The sequence below is a fragment of the Narcine bancroftii genome, unplaced genomic scaffold (genome assembly GCF_036971445.1).
Source record: "Narcine bancroftii isolate sNarBan1 unplaced genomic scaffold, sNarBan1.hap1 Scaffold_296, whole genome shotgun sequence".
Lineage (NCBI taxonomy): Eukaryota > Metazoa > Chordata > Chondrichthyes > Torpediniformes > Narcinidae > Narcine > Narcine bancroftii.
In genome coordinates, this window is record NW_027212032.1 from 38,090 (window position 1) to 65,956 (window position 27,867).

The 27,867-nt window shown below is 47.0% G+C and overlaps 1 protein-coding gene across 1 annotated transcript; it reads right to left on the bottom strand.

Moving 5' to 3' along the window:
- LOC138750894 (keratin, type I cytoskeletal 18-like) lies at window positions 1-27,844 on the bottom strand. Its single transcript, XM_069913023.1, has 11 exons — window positions 27,380-27,844; window positions 20,682-20,764; window positions 17,109-17,265; window positions 12,692-12,856; window positions 11,994-12,119; window positions 7,895-8,109; window positions 5,581-5,821; window positions 5,296-5,466; window positions 4,928-5,003; window positions 4,410-4,487; window positions 1-793 (listed from the first exon to the last, which is right to left on the bottom strand). Exons 1-11 carry the CDS (start codon window positions 27,767-27,769, stop codon window positions 693-695), a joined length of 1,803 nt encoding a protein of 600 aa, XP_069769124.1. The 5' UTR covers window positions 27,770-27,844; the 3' UTR covers window positions 1-692.
- Between the last annotated feature and the right edge of the window lie 23 nt (window positions 27,845-27,867).

Sequence of the window (27,867 nt, forward strand, 5' to 3'; positions counted from 1 at the left end):
TTGTAACATTAATTTTTTTAATACACCACTTAGAGAAATAATAAACATGGATCTAATCACAGAATTGGATTCCCACATCACAAACCCCAGAATTACATCGGTTTTGACAGAATTATGTTGAAACTTTCAAGAAGCTAATGGACTTAGTGAGTTAAACAAAGAGGTGAGTGTGTCAGAGATACACCCTCACACAACATCCCATCCACCACAAACTACCTCTCTGAGAACCAAAGGTTTCTTCAATCCACTGTTCCAAAAGGGAGCTGAGAGATTGATTTGATCAGTCTCCAAAAGCAACACTTGGAGCCGAAAAAAGCATTGAATAGAGTTAGAAATGCTGGAGGAACTCAGCCAGTCTCGCAGCGTCCACAGGAGGTAAAGATATGTATCAGCGACGTTTCAGGCCTGAGCCCTTCTTTGAAGTTCTACTCTGTTTCTCTGCCACCACCAAGCTGGCACCATTTCTCACCTGACCTTAGCGCCAAACACAATAGATAATTCGCATACCACTTGAAGTAATCCCTGACTAACCAGAATGCCCTATGCCATAAATGCTCTGTGATTAGTGAGTGGGGAGGAAAAAAAAGGTCAAGAACCACTGAAGTAAGATCACCGCACATTCCCTTCCCCAAGACTATTAGCTCCAAACAGTTTGGAGGGTTTTACCCAAATTCAACCCGGTCAGAAAAGATTTAATCCAGAATATTTTCTGATTCTTGCTTCTCAGAAACAACTTTCCCATCCACGAGTTTCTGGGAAATTATGATGATTTTCTTGGCATTTTTCCTCGTTTCTGCAATAGATTGAAAGGAAGGATTAGATTTCACTGAATGGAGATGAGCCTGGATGGACCCATTGTCTTCTACTCAGGTGGGCCCCGTTTGGCTCACATCTCTCCAAACACAAGGAGGAAGCTATTTAAGATGAGGAGAAACGTCTTCACTCAGGGGTGAGCATGTGGAAATCCCTGCCACAAAAAGCTGTCGAGGCCGGTTTGCTAGATATTTACGAAGATCTTCCAAAACTCGGGGGGGGGGGGGGGGGGGGTGCCAGGGCCTGAGCTACAGAGAGAGATGGAGCAGGTTGGGGCTTTGTTCCTTGGAGGGCAGGAATGAGGGGAGATCTCACCGAGATGGACAAAATTATTAGAGAATGGAGAGAGTCTTTACCCGGAGTAGGGGGAATCACGAGGCAGAGGACATGGTTTATGGTGAGGAGAGGGTAGATTTAACAGGAACCAGAGGGGTAATTTCTTTTTACACACAGGGTGGTGGGTGTCAGAGGAGATGGTTGAGGCAGGTACTATAACAACTTTCAAGAAACATTTGGACAAGATACATGGATAGGATGGGTTTAGAGGGATATGGGCCAATGTGGGTGGGTCATTTCGGTTGGCATATGCAGGTTGGGCCAAGGGGCCTGTTTCCATGCAGTGTAACTATAACCACCGTACATACTCGTGTAAAATCAATTACACGTAAAGGTCAAACCCCTATTTTTGGCCCAAAAATCTGGTATTTTCCATGTAATCACATTAAAAAGTCGACCCTAGTCTCTCACCTTGGCCCAGCCACCCACCCATCAAAATCCTAACGCCTTGGATGTGGTCTTGGGCCTCATCTGCCTGCCCATCGGAACTCCTGACACCTCTACTTACCAGGATCTAAAGTAGTATCTGTGAGATAGACGACACCATGAATTTAATGTTTAAAAACTAGTCCACAAAATTCAACTTTTACATGAGTATGTATTCTAAAGGGAATTTGATGTGGCCTTTACAGCTAAAGGAATCACGGGGTGTGGAGAGAGTGGGAACTGAGGACTGAGGTCACATGATCAACCAGGATCATATTGGATGGTGGTGCAGGTTTGAAGGGCCTCCTATTCCTATTTTCAAAGCAAAATCCTCTCCTACCCAAGACAGGCTCAATTTGAACATTTAAGAAGAATTTGGACAGGTACATGGATGGGAGATGTAGGGAGGCTATGGACTTATAACCATATAACCACTTACAGCACAGAACAGGCCAGTTCGGCCCTACTAGTCCATGCCGTAACAAATCCCCACCCTCCTAGTTCCACTGACCAGAACCCGGTCCATACCCCTCCAGTCCTCTCCTCTCCATGTAACTATCCAGTCTTTCCTTAAATGTAACCAATGATCCCACCTCGACCACGTCTGTCGGAAGCTCATTCCGCATCCCCACCACTCTGCGTAAAGAAATTTCCCCTCATGTTCCCCTTATAATTTTCCCCCTTAAATCTTAAACCATGTCCTCTAGTTTGAATCTCACCCACTCTTAATTGAAAAAGCCTATCCACATTTACTTTGTCTGTCCCTTTTAAAATCTTAAACACCTCTATCAAGTCCCCTCTCAATCTTCTACGCTCCAGAGAAAAAAGCCCTAGTCTGCACAACCTTTCCCTGTAACTCAGACCCTGACATCCTGTCAACATTCTCGTGAACCTTCTCTGCACTCTCTCTATTTTGTTTATATCTTTCCTATAATTTGGTGACCAAAACTGTACACAGTACTCCAAATTTGGCCTCACCAATGCCTTCTACAATTTCATCTTAACCTCCCTACTCTTGAATTCAATACTCCAATTTATGAAGGCCAACATTCCAAATGCCTTCTTCACCACACCATCTACCTGAGTATCAGCCTTGAGGGAACTATTACCACAACTCCTAAATCCCTTTGTTGCTCTGCACTCCTCAATTGTCTACCATTCATGTAAATGACCTATTTAAATTTGCCTTTCCAAATGTAACACCTCACACTTATCTGTATTAAATTCCATCAGCCATTTCTCAGCCCACACCTCCAGCCTTCTTAAATCACCTTTTAATCTACGGTAATCTACCTCACTGTCCACAACACCACCAATCTTTGTATCATCTGCAAACTTGCTTATCCATTCTCACCCCTACATCCAGATCGTTAATATATATAACAAACAATAGTGGACCCAGGACCGAACCCTGAGTAACTCCACTAGTCACTGGCCTCCAATTGGACAAACAATTTCTACCACTACTCTCTGACACCTCCCATCCAACCACTGCTGAATCCATTTCACTACCTCCTCATTTATACCTAATGCCTCCACCTTTTTTCCTAACCTCCTGTGGGGAACTTTGTCAAAAGCTTTACTAAAGTCCAAATAGACAACATCCACAGCTTTCCCTTCATCAACCTTTTTTTGTAACCCCCTCGAAGAACTCAATCAGTTTGTCAAGCATGATCTACCCCCTTGGGTGCAGGTCAGTGGGACTAGGCAAAAATAAATGGTTCAGTACAGGCTAAAAGGGCCGAAGGATCTGTTTCTGATGCTGTCATGTTCTATGGTTCAATCCATGTACCTGTCCAATGTCTTTTAAATGTTGTAATTCTCCCCATCTCCACCACTTCCTCGTTCCATACACCCACCACGCTCTGAGAGGAAGAGTTGACACACTGGATTCCTTTAAATCTTTCCCACCTCACCTGAAACCTGAATCCTCTACCCTAGGGTAAAACACTGTGACCATTCACCTCATTTATGAATTTTAAATCTTCATTACCCACAGGGGTAATGGAGCTCTGGAGAAATCTATCCCAGCCTTTCCTCCAAACTCAAGCCATCCAGCCCCAAGCACATCTTATCAATCTTTTCTGCACCTTTCTAGCTCAATGACTTCCACAAGGTGAGCTGTAACGGCAGCATTACTGCTGGTGTAGACACTCAGGGAGGAGGGAATGGAGACGGTGCCAATCGATAAGTCTGACTGCCGCAAGAACAAGCTTTAAATGGCCCATTAATGGAGCTGACAGTGTCTTGTCTAAAAATTCTGCGACCGCGGGGTCTGGGCCAAGATGGTGGCATCTGTGATCGGCAGGAGCCATGAGGGGTTGCAGACTCCGGGGAAGCAGGGGTCTTGCAGGGCATCAGAAAACAGGAAGAACGCCCCCTCCCCACCCACCACCCCGTCTGAGGAGGATTAGTGGAGATGACCCACAGGAACAGTGAGGGGCTCCACAGCTGAAGAATGCGCAGGCGGCGAGCTTTTGGTGGCGAGGAAAGGAAACTGCTCTGGCTGAGAGTGACTGTGGTCGAGGGACTCACACTGGGCTGTGGACAGCTGGACACTGGCTGAAGGGGTACCAGGTATGGGAACCGGGAAGAGAGAGGGGTGCCGAGGGCTCAAGCCTGAAACATTGCTTCTGTATCTTTATAAAGGACACTGTTTGACCTGCTGAGTTTCTCCACCATTATTTTACTTCAACCACGGCATCTGCAGACTCTCCTGTTTTACTTTTTACTAAATGTTCTGTGGCCCTGTCCGTAGGGTCCCTGTTGAGAACAGCTGCTGCATTTTATATTACTTAAAGGCTTCTGGTGAAAGGTTGGAGGATCACACTTACGGCTTTGGTCACATGGTAGTTGTGTCTCATTCTCTGTCCAGTGCCAACTCACCTCAATAGATCGGTAATCCAAGTGGGCTGGAGGAAAAAAAAGCAGAAAAACACATTTAAGCACAGAGGGCAGATTGCCTTCCTGGAGAGAGTAGAGGGAGATCAACCACCCAGTTCAGAATTCCTCCAACCCCACCTGTCATTAGTTACCTTCAACAGTTAAAAACACCCAAAGACCTTTGTCCCCCAGAATCTGCTCTATTGGAAGGATGTTTTTGCTGTTAATTCCAAGTTGTTTTTGCGACACCTACAGTTAACCCTGACCAACCCCGCTCATTCTTCTGCTTCATTCTAAATTAATTTGTTTTTAATGTAGACATACAGTCCGGTAACAGGCCCTTTCAGCCCACAAGCCTGCGCCCCCCCAAATACATCCCATTAACCTACAACCCCTGGTACGTTTTTGAAGGGTGGGAGGCCCCAGGGAAAACGCACGCAGACACAGGGAGAACATACAAACTCCTTACAGACAGCGCGGGATTCGAACCCGAGTCCCGATCGCTGCACTAATCGTGCCACCCTTTCTAAAGAGAACATAGAAACCTACAGCACAACACAAGCCCTTCAGCGCCCACTGTTGTCCTGACCCAAGAACCTAATCTAACTGCCTAAAATTTCCCTACTGCATAACCTTCCTTTTTTCTCAGTTCCATGAATTGATCTAATAGGGTCTTAAATGACCCTATTGTCTCTACCTCCACCACCATTGCCAGGAGCACATTCCATGCACCCACCCCTCTCTGTGTGAAAACACCCCCCCGTACTCCCAAGCACCTTAAAACCATGGCCCCCTCATGTTAGCCATGTCAGGCCTGGGGAAAAGCCTCTGACCCACCATATGATCAATGCCTCTCATCATCCTGTACACCTCTATCCGGTCTCCCCTCGCCTTCCATCGCTCCATGGAGAAAAGACCAAGTTCACTCAACCTCTCCTCAGAAGACATGTTCTCCAATCCAAGCAGCAACTGTGTAAATCTCTGTGCCCTCTCCATAATATCCATATCCTTCCTAATAATGAACACAATATTCCAAGTGTGGTCGAACCAAGGACTTGTAGAGCTGCAACATTAACTTTTGAATGCGACCCCATGGGTAATGAAGGGCAACAGGCCAAATACCTTGTTAACATCACTATTGACCTGTGCAGCAGCATTGAGTGCCCTGTGGACACAGACCTCAAGATCTCTCAGTCCGTCCACACTGCTCAGCATCTTCCCATTAACATTGGATTCAATCTTCAAATTGGACATCCTGACGTGAACCACTTTACACTTTCCTGGATTAAACTCCATCTGCCACGTCTCAGCCCAGCTCTGCATCCTATCAATGTCGCTCTGTAACCTCTGGCAGCCATCCAGACTATCCACAACATTCACAACCCTCGTGTCATCCCCAGACTTACCAACCCAACCTTCCACTTCTTCATCCAGGTTATTTATAAAAACCACCAAGAGGAAGGGTCCCAGAACAGATCCCTGTGACCACCACTGGTCACTGACCTCCATGCAGGATACGAACCACCTACAACCACCCTCTGCCTTCTCTGGATGCCGATTCTGTACCCAGACAGCAAGGCCTCCTTGGATCCCAGGTCTCCCTATTTTTTTGAATGAGCCTTGCATGGGGAACCTTATCAAACGCCTCACTGAAACCCATATACATCACATCCACTGCTCTACCCTCATCAGTCTGCTTTGTCACATCCTCAAAGAATTCAATCAGGCTCGTGGGACACGACCTTCCCCTGACGAAGCCATGACGACTATACCTAACCCGATTATACCTCTGTATATGCTAGTAAATCGTGTGTCAGGATTGTCTCCAACACTGAAGGGAGACCCATGAGTCTGTAATTTCCTGGGTTATCTCCAGCCCTTTGCCGAATGGGGGAATGACATTTACAACCCTCCAATCCTCCGGTACTTCTCCAGTACCCAGTGACTGTGAAGATCATCACCAATGGTTCAGGAACCTCCTCCCTCGCTTCCCACAGTAGCCGTGGGTAAATCTCGTCTGGTCCTAGTGACTTATCTAACTTCATGCTTTTCAAAACCTATCACATATTCTCTTTCTTAACGTCAACGTGCTCCAGTGCCTCAGTTCACCTCAGGTCATCCTCACAATTGCCAAGGTCCTTTTCTCTGGTGAATACTGATTCATTAAGAACCTCCACTACCCCTTCCAACTCCACGTACCTGTTTCCACCAACACCTCTGATGAGTTCATCAACAATGATCGAAAACTATGATGGGACTCCCTCAAACTTTACCCTCAGCAGCGTCTCTTCCCAGGAACCCAAGATCAAAACACAAGGACTTGTGGGAAGAAACTCTCCTCAGGATTAGTCCCCGCAACAGCGTTGGAATCACATGGCCATGGAATGGTTCTGGTGGGGAAGAAGGCCATTCAGGCTTTTAAGTCTATCCTAGCTCCATAAAATCAGTCTGCATATGCTGTTACTGTAGTAAAAACACAGAAATGCTGGAGGACCTCAGCGTCCATAGCAGGCTTTTTGCTTACACCTTGAAGAAGGTGTACACAATTCCCTGAAAGTGGCGTCACAGGTGGACAGGGTTGTAAAGAGCTTTTGGCATATTGGCCTTCATAAATCAAAGTATTGAGGAAGATGTTGGGATGTTATGGTAAAGTTGTATAAGACATTAGTGAGACAAATTTAGAGGATTGTGTGCAGTTTTGGTCACTGAACTACAGGAAAGATAGAAAGAGTTCAGAGAAGATTTACTAGGATGTTGCCTGGACTTCAGGAACTGAGTTACAGGGAAAGGTTAAACAGGTTAGGATTTTATTCCCTGGAGTGTAGAAGAATGAGGGGAGATTTGATCGAGGTATTTAAAATTATGAGGGGGACAGACAGAGTAAATGTAGGTCGGCACTTCCCTCTGAGGGTGGGTGAGATACAAACCAAAGGACATGGGTTAAGGGTGAAAGGGGAAAAGTTTAGGGGGAACTTCTTCACGCAGAGTGGTGGGGGTGTGGAATGAGCTGCCAGCTGAAGTGGTGAATGCGGGCTCAATTTTAACATTTAAGAAGAATTTGGACAGGTACATGGATAGGAGGGGTATTGGGGGGGGCGCTATGGACTGGGTGCAGGTCAGTGGGACTAGGCAGAATGGTTCAGCACAGAACAGAAGAGCCATGGTGGCCTGTTTCTGTGCTGTAGTATTCTATTGTTCTAAAGACTCAAGCCCGAAACGTCAGTAATATAATTCGATCTCATATGGACACTGCAAGACCAGCTGAGTTCCTCCAGCATTTCTGTGTGTTCTATGTAAAACCATCCCAGCCAGTCCCACTCTCCAACCTCCCTCAGAAGGGAGGTTGAACATGAGAGTTGGATCTGCCTCCACTTCTCCCCAATATACCACCCAGTCCATGTCCTTGGATCGGGGAGGGGGGGGGGTGATATGTTACCCATCTCCCTCCAGAAGCTTCCGGTAGGTGTCAATCTCCGCCTGCAGCCTCATCTTGGTGTTGAGCAGGGCTTCGTACTCCATGCCTCGGTTCTTCAGGTCAGTGCGGAGTTTGGCCAGTTGCTGCTCCAGGTTGGCGATAGTGTGGTTCAGGTTCTGGAGCTCTAAGGCAATTCGATCCTCTGTGTCCTGCAGAGAATCCTCCAGGGAATTGATCTGTCGGAATATGAGAGCTGTGGCATCATGGAGCACGGCAACAGGCCATTCAGTCAACCATCACCGCTCACCAGTGTGCATCCACTCGCGTCAAACCATCCTCCCAGTGCACGGCCATTTCCCTCCCACACAACATCAAACATAGGGGAGTAGATTTACATGGGTTGGCACAACATTGTGGGCAAACGGCCTGTACTCACAACCATGGACCAGTCCAAATACTTCTTAAATGTTAGAATCAAGCCCATGTTCATCACTTCAGCTGACAGCTCATTCCAACACCCCCACCACTCTCTGTGTGAAGTTTCCCCCTCATGTTCCCCCTAAACTTTTCTCTTTCACCCTTAACCCATGTCCTCTGGTTTGTATCTCACCCACCCTCAGTGGGAAAAGCCTCTCTGCATTTACACTGTCTCTCCCGCTCAATATTAAATACTTCAATCAAATCTCCCCTCATTCTTCTACACTCCAGGGAATAAAGTCCTAACCTGTTTAACCTTTCCCTGTAACTCAGTTCCTGAAGTCTGGGCAACATCCTAGTAAATTTTCTCTGCCCTCTTTCTGTCCTATTGATATCTTTCCTGTAGTTTGGTGACCAAAACTGCACACAATTCTCCAAATTTGGCCTCACCAAGGTTTATACAATTTTACCAGCACATCGTGTACTCAACTCTTTGATTTTTGTTCCATGTTCAGAGTGATGGGTGCAGGGAATGTACCTGCTGCCAACAGTGGTAGAGGCAGGCAAAACAGAATATTTTTAAGACTTACTTTTTTTTTTTACAGCCTGGTGGAAGCCAATTCTGACCATTTAAACCCGGGCTGCCCAATTACACCCAAATTAACCTTCAATCCCCGGTACGTTTTAAAGAATGGGAGAAAACACACAGATATAGGGAGAACGTACAAACTCCTTACAGACAGCATGGAATTCGGACCCTGGTCTCTGGGCCTGTAAAATAGTGTTGTGCTGCCCTATTAGATAAGTACATGGAACTGAGGAAAATAGAGGGTTATACAGTGGGAAATTGTAGGCCCGTGGTTCTCAGCCTTTTTGTTTCCACTCCCATCCCACCTTAACTATTCCCTAGGCCATAGGTGCTCTGTGATGAGTAAGGGATTGCTTAAGGTGGGATGTGGGTGGGAAGGGAAGGTTGAGAATCACTGCTCTAGACCCAATTGTTACTGAAATATTTTGCTTGAGAAAAACTGTCATCGTCCCATTTCCTTTGGAGGTATGAAACCCTGCACATATTGAGTCAATTAGGTACGATTAAAACTTTTTCTTTCCACCCATATCCCACCTTGAGCAATCCCTTACTCATCTCAGAGCACCAATGGCATAGGGATTACTGAAGGTGAGATGCGAGTTGGACCACACTCTGGCATTTGCTATTGTCGCCCAGGGAAAAAGGAGCTGGCTGTCCACCCTATCTCAGCCCCTCATAATTGTACATACCACTATTCTGGCTGTTTCAATATGCCTCCAGATAAACACAAGCCAAACGGGAGCTTCCTGCCACCAACCATCAACTCCCCCCCCCCCCCCCCCCAAACATTCCCACAGTGACTTTCCTGTCTCCGCTTCATCCACTGTCAGAGGGGCCAAATGTAAACTTGAGAAGCAACTCCTCTTATCCCTCCTGGACAGCCTGAAACCTAATGGTTTGAACACTGATTTTTTTTCTAATTGTATTCAAGATTCATTTTATTATAATAAAGACATGTAATATTACACAAAATTCACTTTAGTCAGCTGTAAGGCAGACGCAGAAATTGCCTGAAGTTCCTCTGACAGTCAGAGAAAGAGGTGAAGTGTCCCTCCATCCGTCTGATTCGACTGTTTCCATCTCCAACTGCTTCTCGACAGTGCCAAGGAACTGCTCACACTAAACCATTTAAGACTCTCATTTGTATGGGGCAATTTTTATTTATTTGTAGAGATGAAATACTTGTCCTGCATGTGTATTGTCTGTCTGTATGTGTGTGTTATGTCTGGTTGTGTGTCTGCATGTTTTGCACGAGGACCAGAGAACGCCGATTCATTTGGTTGTACTTGTACAATCAGACGACAATAAACTTGACTTGTTACACAGCAAGCAAACAGGCCCATCGGCCCAACTTGCCCAAATTGTCCCACCCACACTGGTCCCACCTGGTGGTGTTTGGTCTACATTTCTCACTCTCAGATTTTTTTCTTCCTCCTCACTGCTTCCTCACCATCTCTCCACCTCCTGCACCTCTGTCCTATCATCTCTGGACCCCTCCCCCAGCTCCTGCCCCCTTTACAGATGGAATTTCTACCTCAGCCTCCATCAGGTCTCGACCCGAGACATTCACTGATCTTCTCTACCCACGGATGCTGAATGACTAGCTGAGAGTCTCCTGCAAATCTTTGTCTGCTGCTTCTGTGCTTCACTTCTTCAGTGACGTCAGTAACCCCCCCCCCACCCCCCACCACCACCCCCCCACTCACTGTCAGCGCGTTACCAGAACGGAATGAAACATGAAAGTCTGCAGACACTGTGATTGTAGTAAAACCACACCAACATACTAGAGGAACTCAGCTGGTCTTTTCAGTGTCCATAGGAGACGAAGATATTTCACTGACCTTTTGGGCCTGAGCCCCTCTTCCAGGAATAAGCAGAATATCTCAGAAAGTCTCAGGATTCAGACCATGCTGGTTGGGGGAGGAATCCAGACCAACAAAGGGTGTCATTTGGATACAATGAGGGACAAGGCAAAAATTGATCATGTCTGTGCAAAAGGAGAGACAGAGATGGGGTAGGCGGTGGGCGAAGGTGAAGGGGGTAGGGTTTAATGAAAGCCAGAGAATTCTATGTTAATGCCATCCAGTTGGAGGGGGCCCTGTCAGAAGATGAGGTGTTGTTTCTCCAATTTATGGGTGGTCTCAGTCTGGCCGTGCATGAGATCATGGACAGACACGTTAGCAAGGGAATGGGATGAGGATATGAAGTGGGTGGCCACTTGGAGATCCACGATATTGCAGCTGCCCACTCTCTGGGTGAATACACCCCATTACTGCGACCCCCTTCTTCCTCCACTCCCTGGCAGTATGTCCCCACTCTCTAGGTGAAGAGGCTTCCCTCAGATCCCCTCAAACCCTCTTCCCCGACCTAAACCAATGTTCTGTAGCTTTACCTGCCTCCGATGTGGGGTAAAGTGCCCTGCCGTTGACCTTATCGCCAATGTTTTACCACCTCGGACGTGTGTTCCAGGGAGTCCAGTCCCAGGTTAGGGAGCCATCAACCTCCATGGGTTCAGGAGAAAGGGGTAGGTTGCCAGCCTCATTCATCAGCTCTTCCCGAGTCCCTGGGTGGGGCCCGAACCCGGGAGAGGGAGGCGAGTCAGGGCAACCACACCTCACACACCCACCGGCCACTGACAGATGGAGCTCAGGGAACTACCCTCTGGACCCAGGATGTGGAAAATCCTGCAAAGAATCCATGCATCCCAGGCAAGTGAATGGCTGGCTATTGGGATAGGAAACCCACCGATAAAATGTGTACGTGAGGGGCCATGTGAGAGAGCCCATCACTGTGAGTAGATTGGTGTATGTGTATCAGGAAAGTTGGCGTGGGTTTACATGAGAGAGTGTGTATGTATGCAGTGCATGCAGACGTGCAAGAGTACATGTGAAATGATGTGTGGAAGAGTGTAAACATGTCAACATATATTCAGCAAACTGTGTAGCGTGTGGAAGATGCACACATGTATGGGGAGCATCAGTGTATATGTGATGGGTTAAATGTGTCACTGTATGATGAGGGTGGTGTATACATGTGTGAGATGGGGCGTGCAAGTACACCTGTTGACATCAGCTCAGCACAGTGTGCGCGCACATCTCCGCCTGCGATCAGTACCGTGGCCCCCAGCATGCGGTGCTCTGCCTCCAGGGTTTTGATCTGTCGCCGGGTTTCGATGACATTTTGCTTCACAGTTTGCAGGGCCTCGTTGTTCTTGGAGACTTCGAGGGAGGCGGCGTCAAACTGGGAGAGAAGGAGATGTCCTCAGATGTTGCTGGTCTTTGCCCAGATCCACACTCACCCAACCAATCTCGACTTCAGACACAATGTCTCTGCATCAACTCCACACAAACTTCCCCAAACCAACATACACACCTGCAGCTCAAAAACACAGAAGTGCTGGAGAAACTCAGCAGATCTTGTAGCGTCCATAAGAAGAGTTTAACCAGTTTGGGCAACAATCCCTTTCCAAGGTACGAGTAAAAAGCAGGCAGACATCGTAATTAAAATTAACAGCAGGGAGAGGGTACGGACCAACAGACGAAAGGTGTTAATTGAATACAGATGGCTTTTTACCTTGAGGAAGGGCTCAGGCCCGAAATGTTGGAAATATATCTTTATCACCTATGGACATTACAAGACCGGCTGAGTTCCTCCAGCATCTCTGTGTTTTCACTACCATCACAGCGTCTGGAGACACAATGCCACTTAAAGCTGCCCCTCCCCCCATTTTCCAGCTCCCCTCACTCCGAGCCTTCAACATAACCAGTGTCTGCGCACTAAGGAGACTGAAAGCATCTCCTCGTGGATTCTACCTTCTTCCTGTAACACTCCTCCGCCTCCTTCTTGTTGTAATCAGCCAGGGCCTGATATTCCTCACGGATTTTGTTAATCACTTTGCCCAGGTCCTCCTCCTCAGAACTTTCAAGCTCCACAGAGATATTGGAATCTGAGATCTGCTTTTTGAGATCATCCACCTCCTGTGTGCAGAGAGAGAGAGAGACAGGAATTTACGTGGCAGAAGGCAGTTCAGCCCATCGGTTCTGTGGTGGGTGAAACGGAATGGTTTGCTCTACTCCAGTTGCCCGCAGCCCTGTTGGACACAGCTCTTTGTGTTTGTAAATATCGGAAGAGTTCCTGTCTCAGACAGCAGGTTCCTCATTTCTCTTCTCATCCTTCCACCCCAGAGGTAAGTTTTTTTTAAATTCACAGACAGTGGTGGGTGCCTGGAACACATGGGCGGGGGTGGTGGTGGAGGCTGGAGCAGTAGGGACAGTCAAAAGACTCATGGACAGGCACATGGATGGAAGATAAAATAGAGAGTTATGGGTGTGAGGGAGGGAAGGGTTCAATGGTTCCAAACCTTTTTCTTTCCACTCACATACCCCCTTAAGTATTCCTTATGCCTCTGTGATTGGTAAAGGATTGCTTAAGGTGGGATGTGGGAGGGAAGAAAAAGTTTGAAAACCACTGTTTTAATCGTACCTAATTAACTCATTATGTGCATGGTTTCAGAACTCCAAAGGAAATGGGTCAATGACAATTCTTCTCAAGCAAAATATTTCAGTAACAATCGAGTCTGGAGCAATGATTCTCAACCTTCCCTTCCCACCCACATCCCACCTTCAGCAAACCCTTACTAATCACAGAACACCGATGGCCTAGGGATTACTTAAAGTGGGATGTGAGTGGAAAGAAAAAGGTTGAGAACCTCCTGTACTCGATTGTTCTGGAGTGGGTTTACTGTATATACTCATGCAATGGCTGAGGTTTTTGGATCAATTTTTTGTGTTATATTTTGGAGGGTCGACGATTACACGGATACTACTTTTGACCACAGTAGGTATCTGCCTCATTAAAGGTGGTGGGAGATCGGATGATGGGGACCAAGTGGTGAGTCCGCGTTCGACACATTAGGACCTCAATGGTCCCACGGCTGGGGCGAGGATTCGTGGTTGGGGCGTCAGCAGCTCTGGTGGGCAGGCGGCTGGGACAAGGGTCCACGGAGGTTTGTCAGGAGCTCAGATGGCTGGGCAGTTGGGGGGGGGGGAAAATCGCAGGGGGCGGGGATGGGTCAACCTTTACATGGGATTGACTATTATGAGTGTGTATGGTACAGCATAACATCATGGGCCGAAGGGCCTGTTATGTGCTGGAATGTCTATTCAATTCAATCAACATTCCTGTATTTATTCCTTTGACCATTAGACTCTGGTCTCTTCCTGTTAACATTTTCTGGGTCTCTTCATTTCGTAAACTCTACTTGAATGTCCCCTCCCTCCCTCCAGTGTAAACACCTCCAGTCCGTGCACTGCCTCCTCAACACAAGGGTTCCACAGTCTCATAGATCCTTCGGCCCTAACCCATCACTGTCAACCATACTGCTGGCCTTGACCCCACTTCCCTTCCTCATGTTCACGCTACTTCCTTGGTGTCAATGGGGGAGGGGGAGGTTATTTGATTGGAAACTTGTTGTCCCATATATAGAGACATTGAGAATCTGTTGTTTTTGTGTAATCTCCATCAACCCCATCAGATAATGCAGATGGTGTGGCAGAGAAAAGGTTCTGTTGAAACAAGGACACTCCCCTTGGGTATAACGGTGTCTGCATCTATTGTTTTTCATTATTGTACCATGAGTTTCTGCTAATAAAAGCCATGATTATGGTTTGACCACATCGTCTTTGTCGACTTCATCAACTGGTCCTTCACCCTCCTCTTATATTCTATTCTGAATTTCTTCAGGCTTCTGGGGCAGTGAAGGTGATGGATGTAGCATCAACATGGTTGGACCAGGGTAGATTGCTCGTGGCTTGCACCGAAAAACTTGAACCTCTCCACCAACTGTGTAGCACCACAGAACATTGCAACACAGAAACAGGCCTGTTCGGCCCTTCTAGTCTGTGCCAAATCATTTTTTGCCTAGTCCCATTAACCTGCACCCAGTCTATCCCCCTCCCATCCATGTAGCTGTCCAAATTCTTCTTAAATGTTCAAATTGAGCCCACATTCACCACTTCAGCTGGTACCTTGTTCCAAACTCCCACCACTCTCTGTGTGGAGAAGTTCCCCCCTAATCTTTTCCCCTTTCACCCTTAACCCATGTCCTCTGGTTTGCATCTCATCCACCCTCGGTGGAAGAAGCCAACCTACATTTACTCTGTCTGTCCCCCTCATAATTTTAAATACCTTGATCAAATCTCCCCTCATTCTTCTACACTCAAGGGATAAAGTCCTGATCTCTTTAACCTTTCCCTGTAACTCAGTTCCTGAAGTCCGGGCAACATTCCCTGCACCCTTTCTATCTTATTGATATATTTCCTGTAGTTCGGTGCCCAAAAATGCACACAATCCTCCAGATTTGGCCTCACCAATGTCTTGTACAACTTTACCATAACATCCCAACTCCTGGACTCAATACTTTGATTTATGATGGCCAAGATGCCAAAAACTCTCTTTACAACCCTGTCCACCTGTGATGCCACTTTCAGGGAATTATGTTGATACAGATTAGAGTGAGTAGCCCACCACACCTCAGAGAGTCTAGAATTGGGTTTGAATTTATCTGTGTGGACATCACTGTTGGTACCAGTGGGTCTGGAGTCATATATGGACAAGACAGGATTGGGGACCCCTCGTGAAGGGCAGCAATTCGAACCAGCGGGTTTGGGCTAACTGCAATTTAATCCATTGCCCGCTGTTTGTGGAATTCAAACCCATTCCTCCAGGTCAAGGTCATGCGTTTCATTCTGAGTAACCTGTTCTCTCATCGTACACTCTCTTCCCACCCAGTTGTAACTTCACCTCAGCTACACAAAGGAGGAGCTTCCGAAATTTAAACCTTTAGACTCCACAAATGAAAAGTTCAAAAGGAGTTTCCTTCACCCACAATCATGAAGAGAACAGAATTGGGCCATTCAGCCCATTGATTCTGTTCCATCATTCAAATGGCTTATGTATTCTTCCTCTCAGTCCCATTCTCCTACCTTCTCCCATAATGTTTGACACCCTCACTAATCAAGATCCTATCAACCTCCGCTTTAAATACACCCAATGACCCGTCCCCCACAGCCGTCCGTGGCAACAAATTCCACAGATTCACCGCCCTCTAGCTGAAGAAATTCCTCCATCTCTGTTCTGAAGGGACACCCGCTTATTCTGAGGCTGTGGCCTCTGGTCCCAGGCTCTCCCACCACTGGAGTCATCTTCTCCACATCCACTCCATCCAGCCTTTTCAATATTCAGTAGATTTCAACAAGATTCCCCTCATCCTTCTAAACTCCCATAAATACAGGCCCAGAGCCGTCAAACGTCCCTCGTACATTAATCCTCTCATCCTAGTGATCGTTCTTGGAACCCTCATCTGGACCCTCTCCAACACCAGTGCATCCATCCTTCGATGGGGGTCCAAAACTGGTCATAACACTCCAAATGCATTCTGACCAACACCTTGTGAAGCCTGAGCGTTGCACCTTTGGCTTTATAGTTTGGTCCTCCCAAAATGAATGCCAACATTACAATTGCCTTCCTCACTATTGACCTGCTATTTAAGCTTTTGAGGAATCCCAGCTCCTATTTGAACCTCCATGTTCTGCACTTCCTCTCCATTTAGAAGATGGCCTATACCTTCGACCAAAGTTCACGTCCACACACTTTCCTAAGCTGTATTCCATCTGCCACTTCTTTGCCCATTTTTCCAACCTGTCCAAGTCCCTTTACAGATTCCTCAACACCACCTGCCCCTCCAGCAAAACCATTCACCCAGCTCCTTATGTACGTTGCTGCTTCTGGGATTTGCCGTTAATGATAAGGCTGCTCCATTTTCCATGTAACGTGCAGACATTTAAAGTGTACGTAGCCAGTGGGATACAGCACAGAAACAGGCCGCTTGGCCTATCAAGTCTATAATGACCAACAGCATCCATTTACATTAACCTCACAGTCCCTTCAACTCACTCCCACTCCGGATTCTTCCATTCATCTGTACACCAGCGATAGGATACAGTGGCTAATTAACCTCCCAACTATTTCTTCATCTTTGAGATGTTGGAGGGACTCTGGAGCACTCAGGGGGGAAACCCACACGGTCACAGGGAGAGCCTGCAAACTCCACTCCAACAGCGCCGGAGACCAGGATCCTCCGACCCCCCCCCCCCCCCCACCCCACCTCACCAAAGGTGAGCAGCAAAGCCATTTGTGAGTGGGCCATCCTGGAACACTGATGCTCCTTACCTCCTGATGGTTCTTCCGAAGATAGCCCAGTTCCTCATTCATGGTCTCGATCTGTGCCTCCAGCTGCCCATGGCCTAAGTTGGTGTCCTCCAGGATTTTCCGCAGACCATTGAGGTCCTGCTCCACGGAATGTCTCAGGTCCATCTCCGACTGCCACCTGCGGATCATGGTTGATGGGGGTTACAGAACATAGAACAGCACAGCCCAGGCCCTTCCGCCCACAATGTTGTGTAAACCCATATATTCCTACCAAGAAATACTAAACCATCCTTACACTATAATCCTCTATTTTTCTTCCAACCATGTATCTGTCTAAGAGTACATTAAATGCCCCAGATGTTCCAGCCTCCACCACCATCCCTGGCAAGACATTCCAGGCCCCCACAATTCTGGGTAAAAAACTTACCCCGACGCCTCCCCTAAACTTCCCTCCCTTCACTTTGTACACATGTCCTCTGGTATTTGCTGATCCTGCCCTGGGAAACAGGTTCTGGCCATCCACCCTATCTATGCCTCTCAAAATCTTGTCGACCTCTATCAAGTTTCCTCTCATCCTTCTACGATCCAAAGAGAAAAGTCCCAGCTCTGCTAACCTTACCTCATGAGACTTGTTTCCCAATCCAGGCAACAACCTGGTGAATCTCCTCTGCCCCCTCTCCACAGCTTCCACATCCTACCTATAATGAGGTGACCAGAACTGAACACAATGGTCCAAGTGTGGTCTCACCAGAGATTTGTAGAGTTGCAACATGATCTCTCGACTCTTGAACTCGGTCCCCTGTTAATGAACCTCAGCATCCCATAGACCTTCTCAACTATCCTATCGACCTGTGCGATGACCTTGAGGGATGCATGGATGTGAACCCCAAGGCCCTTCTGTTCCTCCACATTCTTGTTCAGCTAAAGATGGACAGGCAGGATCAGCAAACACCAGAGGACAGCTGTACAAAGTGAAGGGAGGGAAGTTTAGGGGAGACGTCAGGGGTAAGTTTAATATACAGAGAGTTATGGGTACCTGGAATGCCTTGCCAGGAAAGGTGGCAGAGGCTGGTACAATAGGGGCATTTAAGAGAATCTTAAATAGGCACATGGATGAAAGAAAAATAGAGGGTTAGGAGCAAGGGAGGGCTTGGGTTTTTTTTTTTAAGTAGGGCCTGTACTGTGCTGTAATATTCTATGTAGTTACGGAACTATAATTTGTGCACCTTGTTATGCACAACACTGCTGCCTGAAAACAACAAATTTCAAGACACACGTTCATGACAATATACTGGATTCGGATTCTAACCCAGAGGTTCTCAACCTTTTTCTTTCCACTCACATCCCACCTTAAGTAATCCCTATGCCATCGATGCTCTGTGATTAGTAAGGGATTGCTTAAGGTGGGATGTGAGTGGGAAAGGAAGGTTGAGAATCACTGCTCCAGACCCAATAGTGACTGAAATATTTTACTTGAGAAAAATTGTCATCAGCCCATTTCATTTGGAGGTAATGAAACCATGCACATGACGAGTCAATGAGGGACGATTTAAACAGTGATTTTCAAATTTTTTCTTTCCATCCACATACCCCTTACTAACCACAGAGCACCGACGGCATGGGAAATACTTAAAGTGGTATGTGAGTGGAAAGAAAAAGGTTGAGAACCACTGCTCTAACCTGTTTGGTGTAAATGTCTTTAACATTATAATTGTGCCTGCCTCTACCCTTTCCTGCGGCAGTTCATTCCACACATCCAAGGATCTCAGCTGTGACCAGCGTTACACCAAACTGCAATGTGTAACAGATTTTTAAGTCAGTTTACAGACTCTCTGACTGCCTGTCAGTTCTGTGGTCGGGAGGAGATGATGTTCCATGTATACATGGAATGTGCGAGGTTGGAACCTCTATTTGAATATGTGGAGGGGCTACTCCTCAAGTCTTGGCTACATTTCACCCCCACACTCCTGATCTTCGGTCACCCCGTGAGGAGGTGGAGTGGGTTGCTCGGAGGAATTTCTGGTCATTTTGCTCCTGGGCCCGGCCAAGTTGCCCACCCATGGATCCAGGCAGCAGGCAGTCAAGGGTTCAGTCCAGGCTGACTGCCTGCCCCTCTCCTGGGGGTAAAATCCATGCCTGTGTCCCTGGAGAAGCATGTGGTGTCCGCAGATACGATGGGATATTTCCAGGACCAGTGTACGCAGGAGCTAGAGAGTGGTGATGCTGTGTTCTAACTGAATGATGTACTGTAATAACATGATGCTGAATAAACCACCTTGTGAAAGGAGAAAACAAGGATCTCAGCTGCATTGAGGGAATCGAGGGAACCAAGATAAAAGATCAGCCATGACTTTATATAATGGTGGAAAACTACAAATGTTCCAATGCTTTGACAAGTTCCCTCCTGAGGGACTCGATCAGAAAGGAACGAGGCACAGGATCCATGGAACCTCGGCCGTGTGGGTTTAAAAAATGGCTTGTAGGAATAAAGCAGAGAGTAGAAGTGGAAGGAAAGTATTCTGCCTGGAAGTCGATGACTAGTGGAGGGGTCGCAGGGATCTGTTCTGGGACCCCTGCTCTTTCTGATTTTTATAAATGACCTGGATGAAGAGGTGGAAGGATGGGTCAGTAAGTTTGCAGATGACACCAAGTTTGGAGGAGTTGTGGATGGAGCTGAAGGTTGTTGAAGGTTACAAGAGAATATAGACGGGATGCAGAGTTGGGCAGAAAAGTGGCAGATGGAGTTCATAAGTGCATTTTGGAAGGACAAAGGGTGAGAACAAGGATAATGGTTGGTTACTTAAGAGTGTGGATGAACTGAGGGACCTTGGGGTTCAAATCCATACATCCCTCAAGGTCGCCACACAAGTTGATAGGATAGTTAAGAAGGTCTATGGGATGTTGGGATTCATTAATGGGAGATTGAATTCAGGAGTCGAGAGGTCATGTTGCAACTCCACAAATCTCTGGTGAAACCACTCTTGGAGAATTGTGTTCAGTTCTGGTCACCTCATTATAGGAAGGATGTGGAAGCTGTGGAGAGGGGGCAGAGGAGATTCATGTGTGGATGTTGCCTGGATTGGGAAACAAGTCTCATGGGGCAAGGTTAGCAGAGCTGGGACTTTTCTCTTTGGAGCGTAGAAGGATGAGAGGAGACTTGATAGAGGTCGACAAGATTATGAGAGGCATAGATAGGGTGGACAGGGCAGGATCAGCAAACACCAGAGGGAGAGGGTACAAAATGAAGGGAGGGACGTTTTGGGGAGAAGTCAGGGGTAAGGTTTTTTTTTTAAAAAACACAGGGAATTGTGGGGGCCTGGAATTCCTTGCCAGGGCATGGTGGTGGAGCTGGAATATTAGGGGCATTTAAGAAACTCTTAGACAGGTGCATGGATGGGAAAAAAGGGTTATGAGGTAGGAAGGGTTTAGTACTTTTTTGGTAGAATATATGGGTCAGCACCACGTCGAGAGCTGAAGGGCCTGTGAAGTGTTCTGTATCCTTGTGTGACAGCCCAGCTGTGAGGGGATGGCAGCCCATCCACAGGCTGATGCTGTTACCTCACCAGCTGGCTCACTGGCCCGGCCAATACTCACTTCACTTTGAAGTCGTCAGATGCCAGCTCACAGTTGTCCAACTGTAGGGTCAGGCCAGCGTTGTCCATATTGGTATCCTGGACCTAGAACACAAACCAAGGTGGGCTTATCAAAGCAACACAGACAGATGTCCCGGCCATGGGACCAGCGCACACCTTGTGTTTATTGCCTGGGACCACCCTGACCCCGCGAGGGAGGCTTCCACATTATACAGGTATCCAGTTCACAAGATCACTAGATAAAGGAACAGAAGTAGACCATTCGGCCCATCAAGTCTGCTCTGCAACTCCACCCTGAGCTAAACTGTCCCCACATCTAGTTCCAAATTCCAGTCTTTTCCCCACATCCCTTGATACCCTGACTAATTAGATACATATCAATCTCCTCCTTAAACTTCCACAATGATCAGTCCTCCACAGGTGCACGTGGCAACAAAATCCACAAATCCATGACTCTCTGGCTAAAGAAATTTCTCCTCATCTGTTTTAAACGGGACCCTTCTAATTCTAAGACTGTGGCCTCTTGTCCTTGATTCACCCACCAAGAGAAACATCTTATTCACATCTACTCTGTCCAATCCTTCCACTATTCGAAATGTTTCTATGAGATCTCCTCTCATTCTTCTACACTCCAATGAATCCAGTCCAAGGGTCGATAAACGTTCTTCATACGTTAGCCCTTGGATTCCAGGAATCATCCTGGTAAATTTTCTCTGTTCTCTCTCCAACATCATTACATCCCTTCTAAGATAAGGGGCCCAAAACTGCACACAGTTCTCCAAATGAGGTCTCATCAGTGCCCCACAGAGTCTCATCAACACCTCATTATTCTTAGACATTGTTCCCCTTGAAATGAAGGCCAACATAGCATTTGGTTATCCTGCACGAGGACCCCCATCCCGTTGCACTTTCTAATTTTGAATTTTTTCCCCCTCCAAATATGAATCTGCCTGTTTATTTCCTTATCCAAAATGTCCAACCATACATTTCTCAACATTATATCTCATCTGCTATTTCTTCTCCCTCTCTCCTAAACTGTCCAAGTCTCTTTTGGTTTATTCAGCACTTCCTACTCCCCAACCCATCTTGGTGTCATCTGCAAACTTCACCACGAAACCATTTAATCCACAATCTAAATCATTAATATACATTGTAAAAAGAAGCAGCCCCAACATCGACCTCTGTGGACACCACGAGTAACAGGCAACCAACCAGAACAGGATTCCTTTATTCCCACCCTTTGCTTCCTGCCTATCAGCCAATGCTCCACCCAATCTAATATCTTTCCTGGAATTCCATGGGTTCTCATCTTATTAAACAGCCTCTTATGCGACACCTTATCGAAGGCCATTTGAAAATCCAAATACACAACATCCACAGCCTCTCCCTTGTCCATCCTACTTGAGATTTCCTCAAAATATTCCAATGGGTTGGTCAGGCAGGATCTTCCCTTCATGAACCCATGTTGGCTTGGACCCATCATGTCGTGCACCTGCAGAATTCCATAACCTCATTCTTGAGGATCGACCCCAATATCTTTCCAATTACTGAAGTCAGACTAATAGGCCTATAATTTCCTTTTTTCTGCCTCCCTCCTTTCGTAAACAGCCGAACTACATTTGCGACCTTCCAGTCCCCTGGAACCATGCCGAGTCTATTAATTTCTGGAAAATCAATTCCAATGCCTCTACATCTCCAAGGCCACTTCCTTCAGAACCTGTGGGTGTACCTCATTCGGTCCTGGAGACTTAACTACTTTTAGACCATTCAGCTTACTGAGCACTTTCTCTCTTGTAATTCTGACTGTACTTAATTCTGTTCCTGGACACCTTTGAATATCAGGTATGTTGCTAATGTCCTCCAAGGGGAGACTGACGCAAAATATCCGTTTAGTTCCTCTGCCTTCTCCTTGTTACCTGTTATAATTTCTACAGCTTCATTTCAATCAGCCCTACCCTTGTCTCTCTTTTACTTTTCATATATTTGAAGAAACTCTTTGTATCCTTTTATATGTTATTTGCCAACTTCTTTCATAATTCATCTTTTCTTTCCTAAAGACTTTCTTTGTTTCTTTCTGTGTTTTGTTTTAAAGTTTCCCCTAGTTTTTGCTTCCTTGTCTGCCCTCTCTTTTGTTTTTATTTAAGCTGTAACCTCTCTCGTTGGACACATTTGTGCCATTTTACCATTCATAATTTTCTTGGAATATATCTATCCTGCACTTTAATTCTTGTAGAAATATCCTCCAATTCTGCTCTGCCATCTCTCCCCACCCCTTCCCCTTCCCCCCCCCCCCCCCCACCCCCACTTGAGCTTACTTTTCCAGTAAATTTGGGCCAGTTCCTCTCTCATCCCACTGTAATTTCCTTTGTCCTACTGAAATATTGACACACCTGAGATCAGCTTCTGCGTCAACCACTCCCGACCCCAATTCCTACACCCACCGAAGGGAAACTTGCAGGTTGAGTCGGTGGTGAAGAAGGCAAATGCAATGGATTTTGATGGGAATAAAATATAAGAGCAGGGATGTGACGCTGAGGCTTTATAAGGCACTGGTGAGACCCCACTTGGGAGAAATTTTGGGCTCATGTGCTGATGTTGGAGAAGTTCAGAGGAGGTTCACAAGGATGATTCTGGGAATGAAAGGATTATCATATGAGGAGCGTTTGACTGCTCTTGGCTTGTACTCGTTGGAATTTAGGAGAATGAGGGGGGTATCCCATTGAAACATTTTGAATGTCGAAAGGTCTGGACAGAGTAGATGTAGAAAGGTTGTTCCCCAGGTGGGAGAGTCGAGGACAAGAGGGCACAACTTCAAGATTGAAGGGCGTCCACTTAGAACTGAGATACAGAGGAATTTCTTCAGCCCGAGGGTGGGGAAATCTGTTGAATTTGTTGCCATGGGCGGTTGTAGAGGCCGGGTGTATTGGGTGTATTAAGGCAGAGATTGATGGGTTCTTGATTAGCCAGGGCATCAAAGGTTACAGGGAGAAGGCCGGGCATTGGGGCTGGGTGGGAGAATGGATCAGCTCATGATGGAATGGCAAGGCAGACTCGATGGGCTGAATGGCCTATTTCTGCTCCTATTATGTATTTAAGACACAGATAGATAGAATGGGGGAATTAAGGGTTATAGGGAACAAGCGGGTAGGTGGAGCCAAGTCCACAGCCAGACCAGTCGTGAAGAAGATTCACGAGTGCGAGATCACGTATCACCAGATTCAGGGACAGTTTCTTTCCTGCTGTATTCAGACTCCTGAGTGAACCCCACACACTAGTAAAACTCTGCTACTATTTGCTCAATATTAACTGATCTCTCTCTCTGCACTTCTGAAAACAGTTTTACTTGGTGCAAAATGCACAAAGAGTCTAGCCCAACCATTCTTCAGCCATGACCTCCCCAGGACTCAGCTCAAGGTTTATGGACCCCCTTCCCTGTGAAGCAGTCAAGATTTGTTCATTTTTTCCCTACTTCTCTCCTACATTAAAAATGGGGGAAAATATTTTTGTCACGTGAGGTGAAAGGAAAACAAGGCTTTTACTTAAATGTGCTGTGGCTCCCAAGGCCTTGTTGAGAGAGGCTGCTCTAGTTGGTTGTATATGTACAGTCTGGTGATAATGAACCTGAATGTCCGCAAAGTAAACCTCTATCACTGTATTTTGGTAGATGTTATGATAAACGTGCTCTTGAATTTGGGTATTTCCTAGACCAGCCTGGAGTGCCACCACTGACAATAACATGTAATCACAAAGTAAAGACAGATGCTGGAGGGATTCAGCCAGTCTCGCAGCATTTATTAGGAGGAAAAGATATATTACCAACATTTCCAGCCTGAGCCCTTCAAGGTATGAACAAAAGCAGGCAGGCATCTGAATTAAAGGGCTGGGGACGAGGGAAGAATTTAAATACAAATTCTCATATCCCAGCATTCCCAACCACGTGCCCATTTCACCAGCCTGGATAGAGGTAAAGGACCTTCTCACCACATCTCCAAATGTGTCAGCTCCAAATTTGAAATTTTGCTCCAGGACATTGATGATAAGGAGAAGCTAAGCAGACACAATCTAAACAAAGCTGCAGGGTGTCCTACATGACAGGGAACCCCCCACCGAAGACCAATATCTTAAGAACACAAGAAATAAGAGCAGGAGTCGGCCATCCGGCCCGTTGAGCCTGCTTCACCGTTCAATGTGGCTGATCTGATGATCGGTTCATCTCCACCGACCTGCCTTTACCCCATCTCCCTTAATTCCCTAGGTTATAAAAAATCTATCCAACCTTGCTTAAATATATTTACTGAGGTCGAGGCACTGTTTCAATGGGCAGTGAATTCCATAGATTCCCCACCCTCTGGGACAAGCAGTTCCTCCTCATCTCCGACCTAAATCTACTCCCCTGATCCTTGAGGCTACGTCCCCTCGTTCTGGTCTCCCCCACCAATGGAAAGAACTTACCTACCTCTATCTTATTCATGCCTTTCACAATTTTATATGCTGCTATAAGATTATCAAAACTAATTAAATCATTTATTGCCAAATGTATTAGAGATGTTGTTTTGCGTGTTATCCAAACAAGTCAACCTGTTCTTGAGTACAACAAATAGTGCAAAATAAAACAGAAGTTAAAACTTCTGATGCTGGGAAATATCATCACAGCGTATTGGACCCGAGCGCACCAGTGCCTCGACTTTCTGAGAAACCTCAAGTAAATTGGCATGTCACCAGCATCCCATAGAGATTGTACAGGTACATCCTGTCAGGGTGCATCACGGTGTGAAACAAGGTGCTCCGCCCAAGACCGCCAGAAACCGCAGAGAATTGTGAACGTGGCTACATCAATCAACTCTGTCTACACTTCCTGTTGCCTCATGAAAGCAGCCAACACCCCAACCCAACCTTCACCACACCACATCCTACAAGAAAGGAGATCAAGTGCCACCAGATTCAAGGATAGTTTTCTCTCCCACTGTTATCAGATTAACCTCATGCTCATGAAATTAGAACCATAGAACAGTACAGAAACAGACCCCTTTAGGTTATGGTGAACCATTATTCTGCCTAGTCCCATTGACCTGCTCCTCGTCCGTATCTCTCCACACCCCTCCCAACCTGCCCAAATTCTTCTTGAATGTTAAAATTGAGCCCGCATTCACCACCTCAGCTGGCAGCTCATTCCACACCCCCACTGCTCTCTGTGTGAAGACATTTCCCCCATGTTCCCCCTAAACTTTCCCCTTTCACCCTTAACCCACATCCTTTGGTTTGTACTTCACCTCCCCTCAGTGGAAAAAGCTGACCTACAGTTACTCTCTCGCTCTCCCCCTCATAATTCTAAATACCTCGATCAAATCTCCCCTCATTCTTCTCTGCTCCAGGGAATAAAGTCCTAACCTGTTTAATCTTTCCCTGTATCTCAGTTCCAGAAATCCAGGTGTAAATCTTCTCTGCCCTCTTTCTATCTTATTGACATCTTTCCTGTAGTTCAGTGACCAGAACTGCACACAATCCTCCAAATGTGACCTCACCAATGATTTATGTAACTACAGAACATTTTACTGCTGTACTCTGTATGGTTTGACTTACTAGACTGCTCGCAAAACAAACACTCTCACAGATTCATTATTAAGAGTTAAGGCCCAAAACAAGGCTACCTTTTATCTTCCATGGATGCTGCTCACCCCACTGAGTTTCTTTCTACCTTCTTTATTTTCATAGTTTGTTCTGCGAGCAGTCCAGTTCATCAGCCTCGGATGAAACACAAAAGTCTGAAGACACTGTGACTGAAGTAAAAACACGATGCTGGAGAAACCCAGCAGGTCAAACAGTGGGCTTTATATGCCCAAACAAAATGGAGGGGGGGCTTTATGTGCCCAAACAAAATGGAGGGGGGGGCTTTATGTGCCCCAACAAAATGGAGGGGGGGCTTTATGTGCCCCAACAAAATGGAGGGGGGGCTTTATGTGCCCAAACAAAATGGAGGCGGGGGCTTTATGTGCCCAAACAAAAAGGAGGGGGGGCTTTATGTGCCCAAACAAAATGGAGGGGGGAGTGGGAAGGATTCAAGCCCAAAACATTGATCATGTAACCTTACCTTTGCTGTTTGACCTGCTGAGTTTCTCCAGCTTTGCATGTTCCCCATCAACCTTGGTGCACATGACAATGAACTTGAACCCCCTTCTCCACAGGGACTGATCGTTGGCTGAGCAGATTCAAAATGGGCTTGCAGGTGAAAAATCAGAGAGGAGATTCACCAGGACATTGCCTGGATTGGGAAACAAGTCTCATGAGGAAAGGTTAGCCAAGCTGGGACTTCTCTCTTTGGAGCCTAGGAGACTTGATTAGAGGTCTACAAGATTCTGAGAGGCAGAGACAGGGTGGACGGACAGAACCTGTTTCCCAGGGCAGGATCAGCAAAAGTTTAGGGTACAAAGTGAAGGGAGGGAAGTTGAGGGGAGACGTCAGGGGTAGTTTCTTTTCACAAGGAGAGTTGTGGGGGCCTGGAATGTCTTGCCAGGGGTGGTGGTGGAGGCTGGAACATTAGGGGCATTTAAGAGGTGCATGGATGGAAGAAAAATAAAGGGTAACAGGGAAGGGAGGGTTTGGATCTTTATTTTGGTAGGTCAGCACAACCTCGAGGCTGAAGGGCCTGCACAGCCCTGTGTTCGATTTCCATGGGGGGGGGGGGGGGGGAGGGGAACCCACCTGCTTGCAGATATCGATCACGGGCTTCTCGTAGGACTGCCAGTCCCGGGACAGGCTGCCCTTCCTGGCCACCAGCACTTTGATCTTGTTCTCCAGCTCCTTGTTGGCGCTCTCCAAGGTCCTCACTTTGTTGAGGAATCCGGCCAGTCGCTTGTTCAATCCCTGCAGCTCGTCCTGCTGGTTGAGGGAGGACAGCGAGAGGCCGATGCGACAGGGCACTGCGACCGGCCCATGGGAGAGCAAACGCACGGGCTTGTTGGCCAAGTCGCCCTGCAGACTCCGGCTACTGCTCGGTCTCCGCTGGGAGCCGCTTATCACCAGGCTGCTGAAGCTCGGGGTGCGGATCGACAGCGAGTTCCCTCGGCTCAGCTTCGTCCCGAACTTTTCCATCTCGCCCCCCGGGTCGGTCAGCCCGCAGGACCCCCTCTCTCCGTCTTCCTTCACTCCCACACACTGGTGAGACCAGTCCCCCCCCCCCCCCTCCTTCA